Genomic DNA, 13,362 nt, shown 5'->3' on the forward strand with positions numbered 1-13,362 from the left:
CTGTCCTAATATTTTGTTCACATTATTTCTCACCCCTAGAGTTTCCCTTCCTTTTCTTTGTGAAGTAAAAGAATTGCATACCAAAGAACTCAAGATTTCTGTGTGTCTAGCATTGCCTCCCCCCCACCCCCCGCTAAACATTACTTCCCAGCTCAGGACAAGAAAGATGAGTTAAAGATGAGATCAAAGAACACAGTTTTGTTTTTAATATATACAGAAATGACTCAGCAGTTGAGTACACTTGCTGTTCTTGCAGAAGACTCAGGTTCAATTCCCAGCACCCACATCATAACTACCTGTAACTCCAGTTCTAAGAGATCTGATGCTCTCTTCTAACTCTGTGGACACTGCACACATATGAGATATGTATGTATGTATGTATGTATGTATGTATGTATGTATGTATATTCAGAAACATACACATAAAATAAAATAAAGTAAGTCTTTTAAAACATATACTATATAGGTTCTAGTATTTTTAGTCAGGTGTCAGTGACTATTTAAAATGTTATCATTGTTTTTCCTTTATACTTAACAAAGTCTATTTTATTGTTTTTGTTGTTGTTGTTGTTTGTTTGTTTGTTTTTTTCATGTTTGGTGCATTTTTAATTCTTTTCCTTCCCTGGATGTCATTGTAAGTTGAGTGGTTTTTGTTGTTGTTGTTTGTTTGCAATGCTAGGCAACATTGTATCAGTGAGCTGTATGTACCCCAACACAAGCCTAATTTCTTTGTGTGCATCTGTGTGTGTGTGTGTGTGTGTGTGTGTGTGAGAGAGAGAGAGAGAGAGAGAGAGAGAGAGAGAGAAGGAATTGAATATAAGCATGAAGGTTGTTTTACATATTTCTTCTGTTCAGGTAGGAATATTCTATTTTTAATTTTATTGTATGCATTATTACCTGATTCCTTTGAACTTTTATACATATTAGAACTGCTTTCTACTCTGAGCTATGGAAGATGGTTTCCAACTATTTTGGGTTTTGCAAATTCAAGGCTAAATTTTTCCAAAGGTGCCAAGGTGCCCAAAAACACTATGGCATGCTCATGAAGTGCTACAAAATACTGTACTTTTTCAATGGTAACATGGTGACATTGGTTCTATTCCATGCAAAGTGTTTTCATTGAATTATTTAGACCTTAATAAACAAAACTTAGAATTTTCCCTTGCTTAGGAGGTGCTGTAAAAAATTATTGGAAGCTAAAACGTTGCATGAAAAAGTTTGAGAAATCGTAACTTATTTTAATGTGTCATTAAGACTGGAAGGAAAAAAAAATCACCATACTCCTTTTCAATCTATTTTGACTTTCTTCTAAGAAGAAATAATGAAAATAAGCACAATTTAGGGCCCTAGTGATTTTCAGGATTTAAAGATGGAAAATGCTTTGCTCCTCCAAATTGGGAACTAGAGGTTTTGAATAATGTGTAAACTTTTCTCATCTGTTTGTTATTGTTCCTGAGTATGTGTCTTACCTCTGCTTTTGCTAGTTCAGTCTGAGGCTGGAGCATGATTAAAGCCTAAGGCAAAGGAAGGAATGTAAAAGAAAAAGGATACATTTAAAATGGCCTCTGATGGCAACTTCTTTGTAGTTTAACAAGTATATGCATAGATTTCATGTTTGAAATGCAATTTTCAAATTATCTTAATGAGTTTATTATACAGTTTTTCTTAGCCTATGAAACATTAGATATTTCTTCATCATTTCTCTGGTGATATCTTTTGATGTCATTTATTTTAATATTTACAATAATTATACAATATAAACATAATGTGAACTCAAATTATGATAAATCCATTTTAAAATGGCATTTTAAATTGTTTTTAAATGAAAGATGTAATATTGAGTCTAGTGGTCATGCCTGTAATCCCAGTACTTGTGAGGTAAGACAGGAGATTGGTAAATTAAAAGGTAGCCTGAGCTACATAGAAAGTTTGAGTCCAACACGGACTTCATTTTGAAACTCTTGTTTGAAATGAGTGAAAGAGAAAGAGGGAAAGGGGAGGAAGAGAAGATAATGGGATCTTCAGGCCAAGCCAATGTCCAGTTCAAAGAGGGAAAGGGAAGGAAGAGAAGATAATGGGATCTTCAGGCCAAGCTAATGTCCAGTTCAAAGGAAACACTCTCAAAGCCCAGACCAAGCAGAGAAAAATGTTTTATATTCTTACAAATGCCCAGCTAATTACTTTGCCAGTTCTAAAATGTCTTTCTAACATATTTAACATCACTAAGAGGTCAGTTCATACAAGTAAGTGTTGTGGGGCTTGACTTTTATACTAACACTTTTAGGCATACACTCTAACTTTGATGGAAGTCAAAATAAGACAGGTGCTAATCTGGAACAGAAGAAAACAAAACCCAATAGATGGAGACTTTGTGTTGGTGTTGGTGGGTTTTTTGAGGGGGGAGCATATTTTGTTTTGATTTTTAAATTAAAAATTTTAGAGATTCAATTCTTTTTGTTTTACATGCATGGATGTTTTACTTGTATGTGTGTCTGTGCACCTTGTGCATGCAGTGGCCACAGGTGCCAGAAAGAGGGTGTTGTATCCTCTGGGTCTGGAAATACATAGGGTTGTTAGTTATCATGTGGGTTCTTGGAACTGAACCCAGGTCCTCTAGGAGAGTATTGGGTGCTCTTAGCTACTGAGCCATCTTTCCATCTCTTACTTTAATTTTTTAATTTCAAAATAGATTTGATTGAAATTAAGTCTGAAACACAAAAGACTGATACTTGTAACTAAATCTGCATAGCTTTTCACAGGGAAATGAAAGGTTACAAGTAGAAACTGTAGATTAATAGTTAAAGTCACCTTGCATATTGCCATGAGTTATATAATTTGAACTGGAAAATGTTTTCCTTCCTTCTTTCCTACCTTCCTTCCCTCCCTTCTTTCCTTTCTTCTTCTCTCCCTCCTCCCCTTCCTCCCTCCCTCCCTCCCTCCCTCCCTCCCTCCCTCCCTCCCTTCCTTCCTTCCTTCCTTCCTTCCTTCCTTCCTTCATTTCTTCTAGCACATGGATGGACAGTGTGCTATTGTTTGACTCTGTGGGCTTTCAGAATTTTTTCTGGCTATAGCAAGCTTAGGCATAGCACGTGTCACTGTGACCCTTCTAAGATGACAAACTCCTGGAAGAAAATGTCTTCAGTTGAGAAAGAATAAAAATTCTCAAATTTTCTCCTTTCTTTTGAAAAGTAAGCTACTTAGAAGACTAGACAGAAGCCTATTACCCATTGACCATGGCACTTCCATATTGACTCTCTCTCAGCATTCCATTTTGAGATAATTTCCAAAGTTAAGAAGGAAAAATGACTTAAAATATATGGGATTGGTTGGACCAGACCCCTCAGCAGGGTGTCTATAAACATCCCACTCAGCTCCCAAGATGTTTGGCCCTGTTGCAAAGAACTTCAACATTGATTTAGTGAATATAATCTTTACTAAAATGAAGAGATACTGAATGCCTATTATTCACTGAAAAAAAATGTCATAAGGCCAAAAAGAAATTTAAGTGCATTTCTGGTGTATTAGTGATCAGTGTGATACAGGCCGTGTTGCACTTCACAAAAATTCTGTTCAAAATAGCATTTTTAAGGTTGGAGAGATGGCTCAGCAATTAAAGGCTAGGTTGACAATGAAGAAAGACAAAACAGCATTTTTAGCAATCATAACATGTATCCCTACAAGGAAGTAGATATGAACTATTTTGGAAAAATAAATTATTTTTTCTTATTCTTATTTGGGGAACATGAGGAATATGAGGATTTTAGCTTAAAAACTATTTAACTTGCTTATAATTATATCTTTACTTTAAACCAAATCCTAAGTATTTACTCTTTGGTCCCAAGAAAGAGATTTCTATATGATATTTTTGCGATTCTTTATTTGCTAATAATTCTATCACAGTCAATAGAAAAAAATTATCCAAGATGTTGTACTCTTAGCATATTACCTTAAAATTTAAATAAATATGAGAAATAAAATCCTACTAAAGGAGCATTCTTACTCCTTGGACATATGAAAAGAACTGGTAAAACCTCAAAGAACACAACAAGACTACAAAACCAAAATATGTACCTATATATTATTATCTCCATATCTCTCTGTCTCCATCTGTCTATATATCTCTGTCTGTCTCTATGTCTCTATCTTTGTGTATCTATTTCTGTCTCTGTCTCTGTCTCTCTCTCTCTGTGTGTGTGTGTGTGTGTGTGTGTGTGTGTGTGCGCGCGCGCGTTTGGTTTGTCTGGGAATTAAATTAAGGGCTTCATAATACTAGGCAAGAAATCTACCCTGAGCTTTATCTCCATCCCTACTCTCTTTATTCTATAGAGTACAAGGGGAAAACAGACATCAAAGAGTGAGAATCCTTCAAAAATCTGAACTATTGAAATAAAGAGAAAGGGAAAATGCAAACTATAGCATTTTGGATCTCAGAGAAACATTAGTGGTTATCTAATTTGAATGTCTCATTTTGCAAAGGGAAATGAAAATTTGTCTAGGTCATTTACTGTTTGGAGGTGAAAAAAGCATAGAAATAAGATAAAGTGAAATTGAAGGATATCATAGTCATTTGATTATGAAAGAGTTCTTAAGATCAGTGGAGATCAGGAAGAGAGATTACCCAGTAATTTAACAACATGAGAGGTATGTACAACTAAAAATCAGACTTGACAAATAGGTAGTATTATAATCTTTCCTTTATTCTTGCCTTGCCATTTTTTATATAATCTCATTTCATACCTTAAACATAGATATAACTTAATGAGTCAGATTAATTTAGACATTTTTCAAGATATTCCTGTTACCCGGTGAATAGTAGAAATCCCTTCTGTGTGTGCTATGGCTCAAGTAAACCTATTGAATGTGCACTGCATCCTAATTCATCTTCACTAAACACAATTGCTCTAGAAAGATACATACGCTTTTTAGACAGGATCTCACTATGTGGTCCTGGCTGCTATGTAGACCAGCGTGGCCTTGTACCCACAGAGGTGTGCCTGCCTCTGATCCCCAACTGCTAGGTTTAAAGGCATATGACACCATGGCTAACAATGAAAAATACAGTAATTTTAGAGTCACATTTCTACTTTGACCATCCTGTGCTTTCTTGGGACATCTACTATTGCCCAGGACAGACAGAAAACACTGGGAAGGCAAAGAAAGGAAGCTTTTGAAAGATAAAAAAAAAAAAGAGCAGTGGACTCTTCAAAAGAAGGAAAGCTATGTGGGTGGAGTGGATTGGTACTCTGGGTGCCAGCTGTTAGATCCAAGGCAGATGTTCTTTGCTGTGCCCTGCAAATGGTTATGTCTGGCCAACAATCACACACCCCAACAGCCAGATTCCAGCAGTTGAAGACAGAGCAAAGAGGGTTTGTTGTTGTTGCTGCTGCTCTGTTTTGTTTTGTTTCCTGGCAGTTGTCACTCTTCGGATGCTATCTGCATTGGATATTTGGATTACATTAATATTACTGGCCATATGTTATGTATGTTGAGGTTATATAATGTTATCTTGGTTGCTAACTATTTTAGATGCTGTGGCTAAGCAAATTATTGCCTTAGCACTCAGCTACATTTTTAGTGTAAAATTTGAGTACTCCATTCTCTTCCTCCCCAGAAACCTGTTTCCTGGGGAAAGACGACATCCTGTGTCACTCTGCTCAATTATTTGGAGAGCTGTTATCCCTTCAATGCCAAGTGTACATTTATACTTCTCATTTTTTTCTCCATACTAATTTGGTCATATATATATTGTGATGGAGTCCTCTTAGGACTGAAATGTTAGGTCTTGTAGAGTTGAGAATGTGTAGATCTTTCTCTTGCCCTTAGCCACTGCTGCCCTCTACTCCGTGATCTAACATGTGCCACTCACTGTTCCATGGTTAATTTTCAAGCAGTAACTTCTGGTTTCTGCTTTTAAAAAGAGTGAGATGAAGAACTTAAGTCTTCACTGGTGAATCTCTGCTAGAAGAGCAGTATGACTTCAAATGCTGTATTATAAATGAGTCTGAACAAGTATTTAATTATCTGAGACAAAGAAGGCCAGTGCCCTCTTAGCCTTCACTTGGGATTGACCTGAATGTGACAGGGACATTTACCACCTCACAGGGAGAACAATAAACAGCTTTTATCCGATATTCATTTGCCACTTGGCAGGTTTCTTACTCTTTTTTCCTATGTTATATACTATTACAATATGCCATTAAAAACTATTTGCTGTAATTTAAGCAGTAATTCAAATTCAGTCCTTATATTGTAGACCCGGGCCTTTGGTAGCCAAGTAGATCCTAACTTTAAACTATCGGCAAAATATTAAACATAGGATCTGATAAATTTAACATCACAGACAAAAAGTAATGGAGACTTTCTTTTTTTTATCCCTTCTCTCAGGATTGGGAATTGAACCTCATGCCTTGCAAGTGTTAGTCAAATCCTGTACCACTGAGCAACAGCTCGAGCCCCACAGTTATGTTTATATTTTGATACTTCAAACCATCATTTGTCATATTTGATTCTTAAATATCAAAAATGAAATGTAGGCAAATGAAATGGTTCTAAATAGGACATAGTCTTTGTAAAGATTTAAGGTAAATATGTAACAACAAAATAAGAAATCAAAAATTATTTTTACTTTGTAATGTTTTAAATTCATTACTTTTTTAGAGCATGGAGGGATTGTGTAAAAAACAGTTTTATGTTAATAATGTAAGGTTTTTTAAGAGTAAAAATATAATAGCACAGTTTTAATTTGGTCAGTTAAATTCTCAGATTATCTTCCTTTCTCCACGGGCTAGGAACACTGAGATATGAGAAATTTTTCCCACTAGATGTGCACTGACTGGGTATGTAGACATCCTATACATTTAGGTCATAAACTATGGGTCTTCAGATTTGAACTCATACTAATTTTGTATAACTATTACAATAGGATTTAAAATGAATTTGTCAACATTTTGCCTACTATTTTAAAAGAGGCTATATGTGCATGAGGCATAATCATATGCAAATATTCTAAACTCCATTTCTCTTGTTCACCTAGATTATTTCCACTTGATCTGTATTTTCTACTTTTTATATTAAAAGCTATATTTGCCTTAATTTAAAGGTTGTGTTTAAAACTCTATCCATTTAGATTAATTTGTTTATAGTGATCCTATTGATGCTGTCTTAGGATCAAAAGAGAAACAAACAAACAAGCAAACAGATGTGGTTGCAAAACCTGGAAGGAAATATGTAGGGTTTTTTTTTTTTTTTTTTTTTTTTAGAGCAAAACAGTATAGTGTTGTGAGAAGACTTGAAATAGATTGACATGTTGATACATTTTAGAAGAAAATAAAGATGAGTATAAGGGAAAATATCTTTGTAAAATATAAAAAAATTTTAGTTATGTTTTCAAGGATGTTTTTACTTTATCAAAAAATAGCCTGCTGAAATTATAATACTTAGAAGTTCCTTAGTTCCCAGTTTCTATATGGAAGACATGGCCAAAGTTGAATTAATTTGTAATTCTTAATATAAAGTCCAACATCATTCAAGAAGCCCAATGATTTGTATCTTGTTAAAGGAATGAATGATTTACCATGTACACTGAATTAGCAGTTTTCGTTTGTGAGTACATGTTGAAGTACAAACACTGCATTTTACAAATAACAAAAAATACATAGAAAACATTTTCAAGATATATACATAGCTGGAATTTATCTAAAAGTGAAATGTAAATCTCTGCTAATAGCAGCCTGATCAGTGATTGAAATTGCAGAGGACCTGCCTTTTACAAAGGCCGCTTTAAACAAATACAGTTGTGGACAAACAACATTTGTAGTGTTCTCTTAGAGAAACTAAACTTCTATCGTAACCTGTAGAAACTGACTTAACAGTTTCTGGCACTGGTACTTAGCAACATCTATCCCATTTTGTAGTTTTGATGTTTATCCTATTCTGAGAATCAACTAACATGCTGAACTACCTGCCAGCATGTTTGTTTCAAGAGTAGTTACATTTAATGTCTTTTAAAAATACATTCTAAACCTAAAAAAGCAGCCCCTTGCTCTTGATGTCAATGAACGTTCCCTCTAGAGTGGCCAAGTTGCTCGTCTGCGCCACTGCTGGTAGCTGAGCTCTGTGACTAACAGTAGAGGTATTTGACTAGGTGACCACATGGACATAGTTATCTGCCCACTGGAATGACACAATGAGGAGGTAATCTGATGAATATCATGGAACATCTGTGAATGGATAACAGCTATGCTTCTTATGAATCATTCTTCCCTCAAAAATCTCAATTTTAATAGTTCAAAATTCCGCTGCTGTCATTTGCTATTCTAGAGACTGGGAAGGAAGGAATGCAACATTCTTTAAGACATTTTGCCAGTAAATTGTTGGGGTATATTTCAGACCCCCTAAAAACATGTTCCTGAAGGAGATCTGAGGAGTCTTGTCACTGCAAGCAATAAAATAGACCTACTTTAACAACTCGCCATTGAGATGGAGGCTACAGAACTTATTCTCCTGTGACTAGTAGACTTGATAGTTTCTCCTGTCAATCTCTTAAGTTCAAGGGATGTAGTTTAATGTGACCATAGCAGAACAGCTGAGACAAGCTTGCCCACACCTAGACAGCCTTGGGAGATGCATTTGGTGCCTAGTTCTTCAGGGAAAGTTTCCTTCATCAAATGATCCTGTTTCATAAGAACTCCTCATTTGTGAACAAATTCCTTTTTTAAGAAATTATATTACAGGTTAAAAATAACTAGAAGAATGCAATAGAGGGAGGGAGGGAGGGAGGGTGGGAGGGAGGGAGGGAGGGAGGCAGGCAGGCAGGCAGGCAGGCAGGCAGGCAGGCAGGCAGGCAGGCAGGCAGGCAGGCAGGCAGGCAGGCAGTCAGTCAACAAGAACTAAGTAGAATTGGCTGGAGTGAAAGTCTGTGATTACCTGCATGCTCTCAGGGCTACGTTTACAATTCTGAGTTATTTAGCTTTATGCTTATAGGGTGGGATGGGTAATTTCAGGGAACAGCTTTGCTTTTATGCCCATTTCCTAGAGTGAAATGTTAACAATGCCTTTTGTATGATCTGAAACTCTTGCTTCTCTTTCGTATCTTGAAATATCTGTCTTTTGATTCCTGATACAAAGCAAAAACAAGTATATATAAAAATTTCACCAAGGATGTTTATGAATAATGTCGTGTGTGTGTGTGTGTGTGTGTGTGTGTGTGTGTGTGTGTGTGTGTGTGTGATTGCATTTTGGGAATTTTAGCAAGTTGTGGTAGGCATATCTGCCAATAAATCATAAGTAAATACTTAAGAATTTTGTAAATTGTAGAATGAGAATGTTTTTAGTTGTGCTAACAAGTCACATGGACTAATTTTTAAGAGCAAGATGAGCATTTTGTAAATCACATTACAATGAACTATGCATGTAATTGTTTGACACTGATGCAATCAACAGGTATTCAACTCTGTTAAAATAAGCAGACCAGTTTCTCATAGTCCAAAAGTGGTTCATTACATATGAAATCTAAACTTGATGAGTTTTTAGAGAGATGCAATCTCTCTAAATGCAAGAAAATAAATGAAATGTGTGCGTGTGGTGTATTCCTAATGAAAAATGACCTCCTAATGAAAAATGTTTCCTCTTGTCCTACAAAATGTCAGAAAGTAAATTAGTCCCTGTTGCTTTGTTTTTAAATAAATATGCATCCATTGTCTTATATTGAAATGTATATTAATACATTTTATCTCATGGCATTTTGGAAAATTCAAGGATTTTTTAAAGGAAAGCATGAAGATGAACATAAAAATGGAAAGACTAAATGCAGCTTCAAAACATCTGTAAATATGAGAACAATAATTTTGCTTAAAATTTGGACATAATGACAAGTACTTCTGTTCTTTTAGAGAAATAGACAAGCGTTTTGAAACAGATAGGACAGCAGTGATCCAGAGAGGTTGACTCCCAGAGGAAAACAATACATGCCTCACCCTTTGGAAGGGAAACTACTCTCCAATTAATGATGTCCTTCTGTTTCTTAAAGGTGTCCAGAGACAAGAAGTGGCCTGTGAAAGACTGGATGACAACTCCATCGTCCAGAACAATTTCTGTGACCCTGACAGTAAGCCACCTGAAAATCAAAGAGACTGCAACACTGAGCCCTGCCCACCTGAGTAAGTATGACAGAAATTGAGAACTTGTTTCTTTGACTGCAAGCAAACATGATATATTCACATTTGCAAATACACCCTAGTGTTTTGTAAAACTGTGTGGTAGTTCCCACCAAGTGAGGGTTCACAAAACATCAAAAGTGATAGACTGTTTTTTTTTAGGTTTTTGTTTTTTTTTGAGATAGGGTTTCTCTGTATTGCTTTGGAGCCTGTCCCGGGACCTCACTCTGGTCTTGAACTCAGAGAGATCCACCTGCCTCTGCCTCTGCCTCCCTAGTGCTGGGATTAAAGGCGTGTGCCACCAATGCCCAGCAATGGACTGTTTTTTTTTTTTTTTAAAGACCTCTTTCTTTTTCTGCTTTTCTGCTAATTCACTTTATAAACTTATCTCAAAATAAAATCTTAAAAATTGTGTAAAGCAATGGTCAAAATCCATGCTCTAGGTGTTGTAACCAAAAAAAAAAAAAAAAAAAAAAAAAAAAAAAAAAAAAAAAAACAAAAAACAAAAAACACCATGAGAAAGCTCACAGGGAGGGGAGTGGGGAGGAGACTGGCCTCTGGGGACAGAAGCAGTAAGAGAAAAGAGAGGCATGGGGTGGGGAGACAGAGAGGTAGGGGGAGAAAGAGGGGAAGACAGAGACAGAGAGAGACAGAGAAGATGGGAGGTGGGCAGGACCCTTTTAAAAGGGAACACAGCGAATGTGCACAGCTGAGGACGTGTCCTGTCAGAACCCCAAGGGCAGGCCAGTACAGATGCCTGAATACTAACAGTAGGTTTCGTCCTGGTAGATTTAGCATAGTTTGTATAATTCTGAGTTCAGTTCATCACGTTAATTCTGTGACATTTGAGATTTTAAATAGCATACCTGTCATCTGGCTGGTCATTTAAGACCTCTGGATGGTGGTACTGGTTACGTCTGTTTCATGTTGACCCATGCTTCTTTATTTGTTCAAACCTACTTTCTTAAACACCCAACACCTTGGAGATTTCAAGCCACTCATCGTCCCAACTATAAAAGAGGTTCTCAACCTCCCTAACTCTTTTAATACATTTCCTCATGTTGTACTGATCTCCAACCATAAAAGTATTGGCATTGCTACTTCATAACTATAATTTTGCTACTGTTATGAATTGTAATGTAAATATCCGGTATGTGGGATATCTGATACACCCCAAAAGGGTCATGACCCAGAGATTGAGAAACACTGACCTAGACGTTGTGGAGTTGAATATATCATTACAGGATTTTTAAAATTTTATTTTATCTTGTTTTGTTTTCCAGACATTTCTCTATGTAACAGCTCTGGCTGTCCTGGAACTCACTCTGTAGACCAGGCTGGCTTCAAACTCACAGAGATCTGCCTGCCTCTGCCTCCCAAGTGTTGGGGAAGCTAGTGTCCCTGCATAAGAAAAAGAAGCTGAGTTGAACTTAGGGAAAGGCCAAAAGAGTCCAGTGTTTATGGTGCTATGCTTTAATAGCAATAATATTTATACATATAACCTTATGCATAGACTCCCTAATGTAAATATTATTCTTTTATAATACCATGGTTTTTAAATTTGTAGAAACCAAACAAATAAACAAAAAACTATACATTGTAGTAAGTTATACTGAGACCAGCATTTACAATTTAAAAACATCAATTAATCAATAAAATGTAAACAGCACTATAGTTTGGTTTCTTAAAGACAATATGAGCAAGTAAATATAAAAAATAACCATCATATAAAAGTGTAATAAGAGAATTATGAACAAACATATAAAAGAAAGCCCAGAGTAGGAAGAAAGTATTCGTTTGTTTGTCCGAGGGATTAAACCCAGGGCTTTTCGTGTGCCAGGCAGGAGCTCTCCACTGATTTATATTTCTAGCCATTTTTATTTTTTTTTATGTTTTCAATCTATTTATAAATTGGATCTTATTAAGTTGCCTGAGCTAGCCTTGAACTATTCTGTATTTCCAGCAAGTCTCCTGTTTCTGCTTCCCAAGTAGCTAATATGACAGCCCTATGTCACCAGGCTCTATTAAGAAATGTATTTTTATTCAGGGGATAGATTTTATTTAATAGAATCTTTTATGGCTTAATGTTTGACAATTATTTTGAATCATTGAACCTCACCCATGGAAAACTATAATTTGTTATTTTATGTTTAGAAGAAGATTCATGATCATTCTCTATAAAACTATGAAATTTGAGAGCAGGAAGAGTCATAGATAATCTCAGCCAACTCTCATCATTTCACAGATGAGGGATTTTAATCTCTAGTGATGTTTTTCCCATTATACCAGACATCACTAGTATTCTAAGTTACAAACCAAATGTCTGGTGACACTTTATGTGTCTGACTTCATTTGCTTTGTCAAAGCATTCCTAGTTGTCACAATTTAAAAGAGACTTATTCTATTGATGTTTAAGAACTGAGGAAATTCTATGCCTATCGAATGTTAATGGCATATGTTCTCTCCAATCTTAGTTCCACTTTCCAATTAGTTGAAGAACTGATTTTAAATCTGAGAAAGCTGTAGCATTTCCTAAGTAAACAATAAGTTACATAAATGCTTCTTGTTGATTAAAGATGATACTGCCAAACGCTGATACTGTTTAGGGTGGGGAGGGGGGAAGTGTTGATTAGATGACTCTGGAATAAAGACTGGAAAATCCTTTGCCTCTTCCATCCCCACAAATGCTGGATATTGAATCCACAGTTTAAGACTGTTTTTCTTTAAATATAACTATTTAGTAACAGTTTGTTTTCTTTGCTCTGCTGTTTTCCTTTAAATAATAATGCAAAAAATTCTGGTTTTATGACGAGCTCTTCAAAAACATTCTGGTTTTATCAAGTTTGGATCAAAATTTTGTGTAGTTCCTCTCTTTTTGCCCTTCTCTTAATAATAGATAGTAGAATGAGATCCCATTATACAAGGTATAGCAAGCCACTCTGTTTTCAGAGGTTCAAACGTTAATCCTCTTGTAATGTATGGCAGCAGTCTCAGAGGTTTGGGAGGCTGAAGCAGAATTGCTGGGGATTCAAGGCTACTAGGGTTCATAGTGAGTCTAAACCTATCCGGGCTACAGAATGAGGCCTTGTCAGACAAAAACAAATGGCCCAACAAAACAAACAAACCTCCTTACATGAGTGCTACTAATTTTAGCCCTAACAGATGGTAGACATTTTGATCACTAGATGTTGAGAAAAAACCAGTCATG

General features: G+C 35.9%; 1 protein-coding gene across 2 annotated transcripts in view; it reads left to right on the forward strand.

Moving 5' to 3' along the window:
• Adamts6 (ADAM metallopeptidase with thrombospondin type 1 motif 6) overlaps positions 1-13,362 on the forward strand; it is a 225,340-nt gene that overhangs the window by 188,738 nt on the left and 23,240 nt on the right. For both annotated transcript variants that reach the window (XR_007834420.1, XM_051182886.1), the window contains one exon: positions 10,028-10,157. Coding sequence is in view for 1 of the 2 variants with exons in the window: in XM_051182886.1 (XP_051038843.1) it covers positions 10,028-10,157 (130 nt within the window). In the remaining variant the exon portion in view is untranslated. The remainder of the gene's footprint in view (positions 1-10,027; positions 10,158-13,362) is intronic.

The sequence above is a fragment of the Phodopus roborovskii genome, unplaced genomic scaffold (assembly GCF_943737965.1).
Source record: "Phodopus roborovskii unplaced genomic scaffold, PHOROB, whole genome shotgun sequence".
Classification (NCBI taxonomy): Eukaryota; Metazoa; Chordata; class Mammalia; order Rodentia; family Cricetidae; genus Phodopus; species Phodopus roborovskii.